Genomic DNA, 13,836 nt, shown 5'->3' on the forward strand with positions numbered 1-13,836 from the left:
TGCATGAAATTAAAAAGCAAAGATGCTTTAGTCAGTGATTCAGGTTTTTGTTTTCTGAAGCCAGTCCAACCATCAGTGTTTAGTAGTCCAAAGAATTCCTATAGCTGAATGCCAAAATTAGTGATGGTGAGGTCCTTATTATCCTTGGAATTGGAGGGAAGAATTGGGATGAATTTGGATAATGAATTCCACAGATAATCAGAATATCCCATATTAGCCAGTAGCTTATAAATTCTCTCGAAACTGTTTTTTTTTTAAAGAAATAAATTGTAATTTTCAGTTTCTTTCATTTACCTTTTGTTTAGTGGAGGAGTTGAGTACAGAAATGGTCAAAGGAACTGCAGCCAGAAGGACAAGGTGGAGAAGAATGTGGACAAGGTAGTGAAGCAGCATGGCCTGGTGGATAGAGTGTGGGCCAGGGAATCAGTGGCACCTGGGTTGTAATCCCCGTTCTGCCACTCTTTAAAAAAAAATGGTATGTGTTAAGCGCTTACTTTCTGCCTGGCACTATACTAAGCGCTGGGGTAGATACAAGATTGTCAGATTGGACACAGTTGCTGTCCCGCATGCGGCTCGCAATCTTAATCCCCATTTTACAGATGAGGGAACTGAGGCCCAGAGAAGTGAAGTGACTTTCTGATGGTCACATAGGAGACAAGAGTGCATGTGCCTTATCTTCTTTGTACCTCAGTTATTTCATCTGTAAAATGGGGATTAAGACTGTGAGCCTTACGTGGGACATGGATTGTGTCCAACATGATTAGCTTGTATCTATCCCAGTGCTTGGTACAGTGCCAGACAGAAAGTAAGTGCGTAGCAAATACCATTAAAAAAACAACTAATAGTTGAACTAATCTACAAAAATGGATTATCACCCTTTGGATAATCAAGATCTGTTGGGCTTTGCGATTCTTTTTCACATGTGATGGGTTAACATATTCCCTGAACAAACCCCTGTGGTTCCTGAAGATTGCTGATGTAGGCATGGTATCGGGATGGTGCTACCAATGCAATGGATTTGACTTTATGCCATCTTTGACTATTAATGCCTACTGTTTGGATTTTCTTTAGTCTCAGCTATTAGCAAATGAGAGGCTATTTGCCTTGGTGCTTAAACAGTGTGTGTGTGTGTGTGTGTGTGTGTGTGTGTGTGTGTGTGTGTGTGCGTGCTCCACTGAGTTCCATAAGCTTAAAGTCCTGAGTGCAATCAAAACATGTGCGTACTGCAATGTGAGTTTGTGTGCGTGCATGTAGACAGTTCCCATTCATAATAGCAGAGCCCTAAATTTTTTGGCTTGTGCCTCCTCGAAGAAAAGTTAAGGGTGATGGGTAGGATCACCATATTTTTCTACAGAAGAGGCTGAAGAAAGGAAGGAAACCCTTTGTTCAGTTATTGATGGTGGGGTAAACAAGGGAAAGGATGCTCAGAGCGGGAGTCCATAATTGGAATCCATGTAAGCGAGGAGCCGCAGACCAGTGAGGTGAGTTCCGTTCTAACGTTTGGTCCGACATCTCTGGGAATGATTCCTTCAATGTTATAAGTTTAGTGGAATCAAAGAGCTTATGAGTTGAATGGAGTCAAAGCTGGCAGGAAGTTTCAGGATCATGTAGCAGAGAGATGGGGATCTGTCTTGTTCTTCAGAAGCATCAGAATAGACTATTTTACCCCTTCCCAGTACAAACTAAGCATCTCTTACTCCAGAGAGGTTCCTAAATTAAATTCTCTTAGTTCTCTGGTATCATCAGGCAAAAGAATTATAGCTTTCCTGTCTTTTCACCATTATACATGCATGTCAAACATTAACGGTTCTTTGCTAATTCTAGTCTCTTTAGGGTCTTTGTTTTTTTAATGGTATTTATTAAGCACTTACTATGTGCCAGTCACTACTAATCATAGAGTAGATAAAGGTTAATCAGGTTGGACACAGTCCGTGCCCCAAATGGGGCTCGCGATATCAGTCCCCATTTTACAGGAGAGGTAACTGAGGCCCAGAGAAGCTAAGTAACTTGCCCAAGACCACCCAGCAGACAAGTGGCAGAGCCAGGATTAGAATCCAGGTCCTCTGATTCCAAGGCCTGAACCTATCCACTGGACCATCCTGCTTCTCCTAGGCCACATGTTTCACTGTTAAGCTTCAATCACTTGCCAACATTAATTGAACCACTATGGTGTTTTCCAAATAAATGCCATCACACGTGCTTATATACACACATACAAATGTATACATATATATATAAAATTAAATAATAATAATGAAAATTATTAAGCACTTGTTAAGCACTTACTATGTGTGAGGAGAGTGGTACATGGAGGGACAAAGAGTTCCAGGTCAGAGGATTTATTATCAGAGACATAAACCTAAGTGCTTCAGTGTAATTGGAAGTAGTGGCTTATGTCAGTTGCAGTTTATCTGGGCAGGTTTTATGGCAAGGGTTAGTAAGGGCATGGACATGATTAGAGAATAGGAAAATGGAATCCATCTTCAGTGGAGGAATATGGCATGAGCAGAGCAGAGGAGTTGGATAATGTGGATGGTGTGCAGGTTTGTATGCGTTCAGCATGGCTGAAACCGAGTGAGAGAAGAAGGCAGATGGAAAACGGCAGCAAGTTGGCGATAAGCCTCGAAGGTGAAGGTCATGAGCTTTGCTTTGATCCACTGGCAACTGGGAACCATGACAGATTTCTGAGCCGGTGAGTGATATGCTCAGAATGAGTCTTCGGGGGAAAAAAAAGATTCTTGTCAGGCGGGGAGGTCAGCAGGAGTGCAGGTATGGATGGTTAGCAGCGTGGCTTAGTGGAAAGAGTGTAGGCTTGGAATTCAAAGATTATGGGTTGTGTGACTTCGGACAATCACTTCACTCTTCTGTGCCTCAGTTACCTCATCAGTAAAATGGGGATTAAGACTGTGAGCCCCATGTGGGACAACCTGATTACCTTGTATTCATTCATTCATTCATTCATTCAATCGTATTTATTGAGCACTTACTGTGTGCTTACTATGTGCCAGTCACTATTAATCATAGAGTAGGTACAGGTTAATCAGGTTGGACACAGTCTGTGCCCCAAATGGGGCTCACGATATCAATCTCCATTTTACAGGAGAGGTAACTGCACACAGTCTGGACACAGTAAGCGCTCAATAAATACGATTGATTGATTGATTGATTGATTGCAGAGCACTGTACTAAGCGTTTGGGAAGTACAAGTTGGCAACATATAGAGACGGTCCCTACCCTACAGTAGGTTCACAGTCTAGAAGGTGGGCTCACCGTCTAGAAGACTACCCCGATGCTTTACCAGTATCTACCCCAGTGCTTGGAACAGTGCTTGGCTCATAGTAAGTGCTTAACAAAAACTATTATTATTAACTAGGAATGGGAATGACTTTTCCCTGACTGGGATTGAATGAGAGATACAGGGCTCACCACATAGTAAGCGCTTAATAAATCCTCTAACTGCTAAATCCCCACTCATTTACTCTGTTAACCAGTCCTTTGCTCAAGGCCTGATTCAGTTTCTCCAAACAACAGGGGAGCTACACAATTCTGGCATCAAATCCTGGATTTCAAGGTCACCGTATCATTCATCCACTCTTCCCTACTGTCCCAACTGTCTAAATTTAAACTCCTCAGTTCTGATACTGTCATTCAAGGCCATCACTCTTATTCTACTCTCAGAACAACCCAACTATATTTTCCACTGAATGATAAGGAAGTGCTAATGCTGTTGAATTCCTTGGATGATATTATTTTGGGTAGTCTTTGCTTGACCAAAAGCTGAGCACATTGAACAGAGTTCACTGAAGTATTCACCAGTGAAGGAAGAGGGTAAATTATTTTCAACATGTACTGTTAAATGAGGGCACTATAATTGGACGTAAGAAAATTCTTTTGTGAATTCCAGGAAATCAAGCCCCCTTCTCTGGTGATTTTTAAACTGGAAGATTCTTGTCTACTTCCTGCGAGCTTGGGGAAAAGATTAATTGTATAGTCATCAAAATCACTGAATTGCAACTCTCATTCAGACCTTAGGGCATTTGTTTGGTTTGATCTCTGGAAAATTGGTTTGGTAATTGCAGAGTGGCTAGGGCAGGATTCTAGGCAATTACATCTTTCTGATGAGGAAAATATAAGCCGCTCAGGAGTTTATCCAATGAATACCAGTCTTTGAAAAGTCTCTCTTTATGCTTACTATGTAAAATGTCACGTTAAAAAAATCAGTCAAATCTCCTAATGTTCAGCTATGTTATGATTTAAAGGGAAAGCTATGTGAATGATGTTCAGATATTTGGCATTATGAGTGGAGTGGGAAAAGGAGTAGTCCAGTTGGGAAGTAAATGATTTCGATAGGTTATTTTCCATGTGCTAGAGATTAGGGTAGCTATCCATATGGTAAAAGGCTGAATAAATAAAGCTTCTCTTTTCCCTCATTTTGCCTGTCGATTCAACTTGCTTTTCTGTGCAAGTCTTCCAAATTAGTAAAAAGTATATTCCAAAAAAAAGCTGTCTAGTTTATTAAGATCAGTTTACAATGTAGAATTCATCTTAAATTACTAATCTGTACCTGCTGCAAAGATGACAGGCTGCAGTAACGTTGTTTTGGGGGGTAATAATAATTATAACAATATTGGTATTTGTTAAGTGCTTACTATGTTCTAAGCACTGGGGTAGATACAAGGTAATCAGGTTTTCCCACATGGGGCTCACAGTCTTTATCCCCATTTTACAGTTGAGGTAACTGAGGCACAGAGAAGTTAAGTGACTTGCCCAAGGTCACACAGCTGACAAGTAGCGGAGCCGGGGTTAGAATCCACGACCTCTGACTTCCAAGCCCGGGCTCTTTCTGCTAAGCCACACTGCTTCTCAACAAGGTCCTGAGATTCTGTTCACTCTGAAGAGAGGCTGGGAATGAATCTTTATTTGTCTGGGAATCGAAACTACTCCGACCCCAGAGCAATTCAAAATGCAACAAAATAAAAGCAAATTACAGTGCAAACTTAATTACATTTCCCTAGAAAAAGTCCCTGCTCATGTAATAGCTCAGATCCAGGAGCCCCTGACTCTTTAATAATAATTAAAATAATAATTATGGTATTTGTTAAGCACTTACTATGTGCCAAGCACTGTTCTAAGCGCTGGGGTTGATACAAGGTAATCAGGTTGCCCCATGTGAGGCTCACAGTCTTAATCCCCATTTTATAGATGAGGTAACTGAGGTACAGAGAAGGTAAGTGGCTTACCCGAGGTCATACAGCAGACAAGTGGCAGAATGGGGATTAGAACCCGTGTCCTCTGACTCCCAAGCCCGGGCTCTTGCCACAATTAGAACAGTGCTTTGCACATAGTAAGCGCTTAATAAATGCCATCATTATTCTTAAGCTCATCTCTCAAATGTCACCAACCTCACTAATACAAGTTCAAGAATCTCTGCGGTATACATATTATATATATTATATAATTCTTGTTTGTATATAATTTCTATCTTTTTCTTTATGATAATGTGACTGATTTGTCCAGATGTGTTTGCTCTCAGGAGCAGTGTGGAAACTGGAAAGAGGATGGGTTTGGGAGTCAGAGGATCTGGGTTCTAAACCCGGCTCTGCCAGTTGCCTGCTGTGTGATCTTGGGAAAGTCACTTCAGTTTCCTCATCTGTAAATGGAGATTCTATGCCTGATGAATCAGTGCTTAGTACAGTGCCAGCACTTAATATAGTGCTCTGCACACTGTAAGTGCTTAATAAATACCATCCCCACTACTGTTCTCCCAACTACTTAGACTTTGAGCCCTGTGTAGGATGGGGATTGTGTCTGACCTGATTAACTTGTATCTACCCCAATGCCTAGAACAGTGCTTTACACATAGTAAGAACATAACAAATAAAATAATAAGAAGAAGAATTCTGCTTCTGGCTTTATATTTGTTCTTCCTCCAACTTTCACTGCATGTAAATCATTTTTGTCAGCATCCCCCATCATATTGTAAGTTCCTTGAAGGCATTGAACATGTGCCTTGCTACTGTTGTATCACAATGGTATTTATTGAGCACTTACTATGTACTCTCCCAAACCCTTAAAACAGTGCCTAGCATTCAGTAGGGGCTCAATAAATGCCACTGAGAGAAGCAGCATGGCCTAGCTCTCTTCCTCCCTTCAAGGGAAGCAGCGTGGCTCAATGGAAAGAGCACGGACTTTGGAGTCAGAGGTCATGGGTTCAAATCCCGGCTCCACCACTTGTCAGCTGTGTGACTTTGGGCAAGTCACTTCACTTCTCTGGGCCTCAGTTACCTCATCTGTAAAATGGGGATTAAGACTGTGAGCCCCCTTGGGACAACTTGATCACCTTGTAACCTCCCCAGCGCTTAGAACAGTGCCTTGCACATAGTAAGCGCTTAATAAATGCCATTAAAAAAAAGGCCCTACTGAGAGCTCACCTCCTCCAGGAGGCCTTCCCAGACTGAGCCCCCTCCTTCCTCTCCCCCTCCTCCCACTCTCCATCCCCCCCCGCCTTACCTCCTTCCCTTCCCCACAGCACCTGTATATATGTATATATGTTTGTACGTATTTATTACTCTATTTTACTTGTACATATCTATTCTATTTATTTTATTTTGTTAACATGTTTTGTTTTGTTCTCTGTCTCCCCCTTCTAGACTGTGAGCCCATTGTTGGGTAGGGACCGTCTCTAGAGGTTGCCAATTTGTACTTCCCAAGCGCTTAGTACAGTGCTCTGCACACAGTAAGCACTCAATAAATACGATTGATTGATAGTGGAAAAACACAGGATTGAGAGTCAGAGAATTTGTGTTCCAATCTGCCTCTTGCCTGCTACTCAACTTGGTCAAATCTGTGCTTCTGTAAATGGGGATAAAATACCCATTTAGTGAATCCTACGTATGACAAGTACTGTGTCTAATCTTTTTTTTACGGTATTTGATAAGCACTTACTTCCTTTGTGCCAGGCACCATTCTAAGCACCGCGGTAGCTACAAGGTAATTAAGTTGGACACAGTCCACGTCCCATATGGGGCTCAGTCGTTGTCCTCATTTTACAGATGAGGTAACTGAGGCCCAGAGAAGTGAAGCGACTTGCTCAAGGTCACACAGCAGAAAAGTGGCAGAGCCAGGATTAGAACCCAGGTCCTTCTGACTTCCAGGCACACACTCTACCCATTAGGCCACAATGTTTCTCACTCTGCTAATCCTTTCTTATTGTATCCACTCTGGTGTTTAGCCCACAGTGAGCGCTTATCAAATAGCTCAGTTATTATTATGGATTGATTAAAGAATTGTGTAACTCTTGATTTGGATACAATTAAGTCAAGATTAAGATTAGGTCAAGCATTGTGAACTGTCTCCTCCTGGATGTCACAATCTTGCTTCAGTCTTATCACATTTTTAAATGGCCTCCAAAAGGATTATAAAACAACTCAGAGCTCTGTACATATTATAAGAATGTTTTTTGTTTTATTCTTTTTGGTGGGTACAAAAACCACAACTTTGAACACAGAACAAGATTATAAATAATATCGGTAACATGAGTGACCCGTAGTCTCTTCTGATTCTACACTGCAGACTAATGATGTAATGCTAACATTTTTTTCCCTCTTTTGTTTAGTTTTCAATATTAGACAGATGCAATCTGGACACAGAACGATGGAACAGAATGAAGGTAACAGCAAACAAGAATATGACTGACAGCCATTATAAAAAAAGTCTCTGATCTTTATTACAGTGATGGCATTTATATCAATTATTGCAATGAATTGTTCCCTAAGATGGTTAGAAAAAAGAACTGTGTTGTCTTCTACCGAATTTACATCAGTTAAAAAGCAAGCATGTTTCAATATTCCTCTTTTTTCAAAGAAAATGTAAATAATTTCTTTTAACTTTTTCACAGGATTTACACGTTTGTTTATTATTTTCTTATCACAGTTTTGTGATTCGTTTCCACAGCTGGATATTCTTCCATTGAATATACGGATGTTCTGGAGACACAGGTTAGCATGTTCATTGACGTCGAGAGCTATTTTACCCCTCCGGGTCAAGACCGAGGCCAAAGAGTTGTCCTTTCCGAGTATGTCCTTCACAGTTGAATGCGCTAACTGGCAAGTCTCATTAGTTTAAAGTCCACTCGAGTGAAATTTGTTGCTGTTAATATACCCCTCGCAGCCCCCTCCCACGCACCCCCAAATCTAAATTATGAATTTTCCTGATATAAAATCTGAGTTTGGGTTTCCGAGCTGAGCTCATGCACACTTTGTTGCTGATGATATCTGGCGCATCCGGACGTCCTTCCCCATCTCAGCCGAATCAGTAGTTCGTCAATGACGCTCCCATGTCTTGACAGTCTGTGCTGTGTTTCCATCAGTCATGAACACAGTTTAATTAAGGCACTCGATTATTTTTTTGGTTTTTATGGTAGGTCCGATGCAATTACCGCCAATCCTGAACTCTGTCTAATTGCAGTTCCAGCGTGGATGGCCTTTGGGCAATCGGGAGTCAATACCCGGCCGTTTTCTCCGACGCTTCCTGTGATGGATAATCTGGCTTTGTTTCTTATGGCTTCGGAAAAGGTCAGCTGGGTTTCAGGGAGAGGGGAGAGAAAAACGGAGTGTTATGATATTTTCTAATCCCTGGACCCAAGAGGACACAGCAAACACCAAAATATCAATGTTTAGACATCTGCATTTTTTCATATTTCTTTTGGTCAGTTAAGAACCGCATCGTGAGACATGCTCCACTACATTGGAAAAGAAATCAATGTAAAGATTGGGAGGGTAAGAATTTTTGAGAGGCAATCGATTCTAAGGACAGAACATGAAAAGAGGATTTATTCTGCAAATTGTTTCAGGACAGAGTCCTTAAGGCATTCTACTTGGCACTATTCTCATACCCTTATGAGCAATAAGGCTTTCTGCGCTACTGCTTAAAATATCCTTTCCTAAACTTGGTATTTTCTTTTAAATCTAAACACTTTTCACAGATGCTAGCTCCTCTTAAAAAAGGCATCTTAACAGTACAGGAGTCCTTTCCCTGTAACAAAACACAGACCTATCTACCATACAGCACCTTCATTCATTCACACCGGTACAGACATGACCCAAAACAGCACAGATACTGACATATAAGAAACACTCCCTCAGAAGAAAATACTGCCTGGCCAGGAAGGCCTATCTTCAGACAGGCTCTTCCCCAGGCTTGGGAGTCTAGAAAACTTCCTTGTTAAATTGCAGTCCTTCCCTCCTGTAGTGATCGGCTGAGGTCATTTACGTGGAAGCCAAAAGGCCTTAGGGTAGGAGGTGCGGAAACTGGTCATCTGATGTTCAAGATCTCCCTCCTCATTATACTTGTGTTGAAATTCCAATAGGAATCCCTAGAAAAAAATCAGGAGGCTAAAAATCACCCCCCAAATTGATCATGACCCCCATGGTTAAAGGAAGTCTATCATCGCTTTCATGCTTCCACTGGAAGTTTAGGCCCATATAGTTGTTTAGGGATAATACTCTGCACTTGGGTCACACTGAAACTTAAGTCAGTATTAAGTTTAACCTCTGTTGCTGGCCTAGGGTGGCACTGAATATGTAAGTCCAATAGAAGGAAAGTCACACGAGGAAGAAAAGAATCCTGACAAACACCATGACACTGCTAATTAACCATCATGGCACATTGAGTGACAAAAGTTATAAAAGGTCAGACCAGTATGCTTAATTCGGATACCCTCAATTGCATCCTCTAATTTAGCCTTCCCCCTTATAAGGGATTGACCTACAGTGAAGAGAGAAAATGAAACGATACACTTATTTTTCTGATAGGCTGATGTTCTGAGTGGAACCCTTACTAAATATGGCCTACTTAAAAAACTGTCTGTTGTACATGGATAAGAGAAAGGGAGTTATGGCTTTGAAAAAGAAAGAACCAATTTGTTTTTTAAAGGAGAAGAGATCACTTGCCCAGAGTCCTCACTCTTTAGAACACATCACAAAGAAGAGATATCCTGTCAGGGAACAGGAGGTGTCAGTGAGTAGACAGCAGAAATCACCCAGCTTAAATTATTCCTATCCCTTCCTTCCCCAGCCCTACTTTGGAGGGTGACAGATTGGAAACTGGGGTCCTTGCCCAAAAAAACACTTTTCCATTTAATTTTTCAAGTCCCATATTCATGAAGGAGTTTGCCACTGACAGTGCTAGTACGGTTGCCTCAGGAAAGCGTTTACAGGCAAAATTCGGAAAGACCTCGAAAAATCAGGAATCGTGGGTTAGGAATTCTTCAAGATCGTCCTCACTGGGGTAGTTGGATGACTTTTCAGTGTAATTCTCTTGAAAACAGGTTTGAACTTTGAACTTTTTAGATTTGAACTATAGGACTTTAGAATGCTGTTTGAATTTAGATGCAGTTGGTCACTGGGACTGAATTAGTGAATCAGCATGCTTGAATCAGAATGGATTGGTTTGTGTTGAGGGGGGGCATTTGTATAAATGTAAAACTATCGATTCTTTACAAGAATGGTACTGATAATCTCTGTAAGTGCTTTTCACATTTTGAAGAAAAAACCCACTCCCGGTATTAAACAAAGGAATTTTTTTTCAAAAGAGAAGACTTTCAGTGCCATGTTTAAAGTGGATTTTCCACAACATTCTAAGCCTGCCTTTGTCTGTATTTACACTGATGGAAACAATTCTAGAATAACCTAATTTAGAATTTTTTTATGGGAGGTGGGGTGGGTCACTCCTCTTTGGATGTTCTAATTGTTAACTTAGCATTACATTTAGGGCATTCTATCGCTTTGGGTCTGTCAGATACCGAAGATGTTCTTTTGAGGCATAAAACATTTTCAGATGGTGGAAAGTTCAGTTGATTCAACAATTCAAGTTAACTATATAATTCACCAAATTTCTCCTTATGGGTTTCCCTCTTTGCACTATTATTCCTTCCCATTTTGAAAAATGGAATTTCTTTCCAATTCAAATATGTCGGCCCCATTTGTATCATCACTCTGCGCTTTGGCAGCATGCAGAAATCTCTGGGCTTGGAGATGCAAATTAAGGTGAGACATCGGGCCCTGTTTTTCCATCTTCCTCAGAAAGAGGGGCTGTTTTGTCTAATCATTATTTTTTGAGTTCCATTCTTTTTCTAAATTTCAGGGGAGCCACTTGTGTTTCGAAAGCCTGCCAGTAATTTCTGGGTTTTAAAAACATTAAGTAGAGGTAGGCAGGGTTGTTAGGGTCATATAGGCAGAATAAAAAGAAAACTACTTTAGTCTTTCTTTTTAAAGCCAAGTGATGCAATCTCTGCTTAGGAGTGCATGCAATCTGAAAAGACAAGAAGTTTGTTCAAAGGGCTTTTCTGGGAAAGAGAATGTGTTTTCAGTTATTTCACCTGAAAACAAACATCACATTTGGGGAGAAAATGGGCAGCTGAGGGACTGAATTTATTTTTTAGTGTGCACAATTGAAATGGGAGAACTACTGCTAATATTACAGCAGTAATAGCAATAGCCCTAAAACCATGAGTCATACATTTTCACTGTCTTTCCAGTGACTTTTAAATAAACCAGCATTTATAAGCAATGCTTCTTTTCCTTTTTGGCAGGTCCTTACTATTGTTTTGCCCATGGTCTCTGCCAACTGCTCAGGATACCCCTTCCACATCAAAAATGCCCCCCTTTTTGGATAATTTACCCAAAACAAGTTTCTCAAGGGCAGCATTTGTAACTCAATGTAGATTTTTCAATCTCTAGTTCTGAGAATCGATTGTGTATCTGTGGTTAGCCAGTGGAAACTCCAGTTTCTAAAGAAGAGATATGGGCAGGGAACTTGTCTTCCAAATCTGTTGTACCGGACTCTCCCAAATGCTTAGTACAGTGCTCTGCACACTGTAAGTGCTCAATAATTGCCTTTGATTGAAGAGATATGAATTATTACCTTCAATATCTGCAGTCAATTTGTCATCTCCTGCTTTTTGGTCGAACAGCAAAGTGCATGAACAAATCCAGTTCAGGTGACTGTAAGCAGTTTCATAAGCTCTCTAACTACCCAACCTAGTGTTCTTGCAAAAAGTACATATTCAATAAAGTCCGGTGATAGAGGAACAGATGCCACCTCAGAGGCTCTTTGGCAGCCCTATTCTATGCCATTCAATGGCCACAGAAGTTCAGATAGGGTGGCCATCACAAGCCCTGCAAGGACAACCAAAGAGCCACATGTGGCAGCTACATTTGACCCCCTTTGAACTAGAGAAAAAGTGCTTGGGTTCCTAGCCAGAAGAGGAAAAAAAGAATCGGCAAAAAAGGGAAACAGTGCTTCTCAAGAGTTTCAGTGACTCCTCCATTTAGTCTTTCATAATTCAATATTTTATTTCTCAACAAGTTTATCTGGCATCACCCTAGATGCTCTTACTGTTCTTGTTTATAATAGCTTGGCTGAGGTTCTCAGAATTTAGAACATAGTTTAGCTGAGAATGGTCCTTTGTATTCCAAAAGGGCAGTTTCCCGGTGGAATCAGAATGAACACGCCTATCCAGTTAGCTAATTCATGCAATTTTAAAAAGAGAAGTTTGGGGCCTCATTTGGGGAGTAACTAGGATAAAAGTGTCAAAGCTTTAAGTTCTGAAGTCACTTCCCTTTGTCAGGAAGCCTACTCTGTTTCAAGAGAATTGGGCACTAGGTTTCTGAAAGTGATCTACTTTCCAAAACCATTATTTATGGTGGCAGCATTATACTGACTAGGGCTGACCTGGCCTTTTTAAATGAATGTGAATATTCAAATATATATGTATATATATATATATATAATCTCCTAAACCCCTCATACAATCAGTTTAATGAACAAAATTTTTTATAGGATTAAAGATTTTATAGTGAAACCTATCTTATTATTGAATATAAACCTGAAGTACTATTTCTTTTAGTTTTGAATCTACATGTCGGAATCTACAAGTTGGGTCTGGTCTCTGTAAATGGTGGGAGTAGAGAGCACCTAACTTCTACACCTCCCTAAAGTGTTTGCTCACTGAAGCAAAACTGAACAAATGTACTCCTCTCTTTAAAAGGAAGGAGTGATACAATTTAAAAAAGAAAAACACTAAACTTTGGGCTTCTTGTTTTCACTTCAGCTCTAATTTCAAATACCTGGGCTCCTTCGACTGTTTCATAGAAGAAATGTCCTTTTTTTTTTTTACGCTTGCAATGCAGATGTCTATTAGCAACATAGAGTAAGATACTATATACATCTGCAGCCAAAATAATCAAATCACTTTGAACTGAGGTTTTCAAAAATATGAAGCTCTGAGTAGAAGCAAGCATTACCACCACTGGACAGACAGGTCACAACACCGCATTTACAAAAGGCATCACCCACTAACTGTAGTAGTCCCTAAGGCCTACCCCTAAATTTTAATACTTTCGGTTCCATATACGTTGTAACCTTCTCTATAGGTTGCTAAATTCTGGGTATTCTGCGAGGAAGTTGGGTTAAAAGTCTGTGCACTCTTTGCCACCTTCATTCGCTTTGCCTCTGCCCTGGACTTGTAACAGAATTCTATCAAAGCCACCAGCATTGCCAAGCCCAAGCCTCCAACCAGAATGTAGAAGACTCCAGCTACGTTGCTCAGACTCAAGGCACTCGTCTTGTCCTGGGGAAAAAGAATCACCTCAATTAACGGTGGAAATGTTACACCCGAAAAGCATGTTCGCACGTTTCATTGAAACCACAGATTCAGTTTAGTTTAAGGTTGTTTCCAGATTTTGCTCGTCAGCTTGGCTGTCCCACTGTGTTGTTTTTGTTTTTTTATTTCAATCTTGTAGTTTGGGTCCCACAAGATTAGAGTTACAGCAGTTA

At 40.6% G+C, this 13,836-nt stretch overlaps 1 protein-coding gene across 6 annotated transcripts in view; it reads right to left on the reverse strand.

Annotated features, from left to right (window-relative positions):
• Positions 1 to 7,704: 7,704 nt before the first annotated feature.
• The window catches only part of GRIA4 (glutamate ionotropic receptor AMPA type subunit 4), a 254,375-nt gene continuing 248,243 nt past the window's right edge, over positions 7,705 to 13,836 (reverse strand). For 3 of the 6 annotated variants that reach the window (XM_038762187.1, XM_038762188.1, XM_038762191.1), the window contains 2 exons: positions 13,496 to 13,630; positions 7,705 to 8,578 (listed from right to left, as the gene is read on the reverse strand). In XM_038762187.1, the coding sequence (XP_038618115.1) occupies positions 8,414 to 8,578; positions 13,496 to 13,630 (300 nt within the window). In that variant the 3' untranslated portion in view covers positions 7,705 to 8,413. Of the gene's footprint in view, positions 8,579 to 13,382; positions 13,631 to 13,836 lie in introns of all 6 variants that reach the window. The other 3 variants (XM_038762189.1, XM_038762190.1, XM_038762194.1) reach the window with 2 other exon arrangements.

This window comes from Tachyglossus aculeatus, chromosome 20 (genome assembly GCF_015852505.1).
Source record: "Tachyglossus aculeatus isolate mTacAcu1 chromosome 20, mTacAcu1.pri, whole genome shotgun sequence".
In the NCBI taxonomy this organism is placed as follows: Eukaryota; Metazoa; Chordata; class Mammalia; order Monotremata; family Tachyglossidae; genus Tachyglossus; species Tachyglossus aculeatus.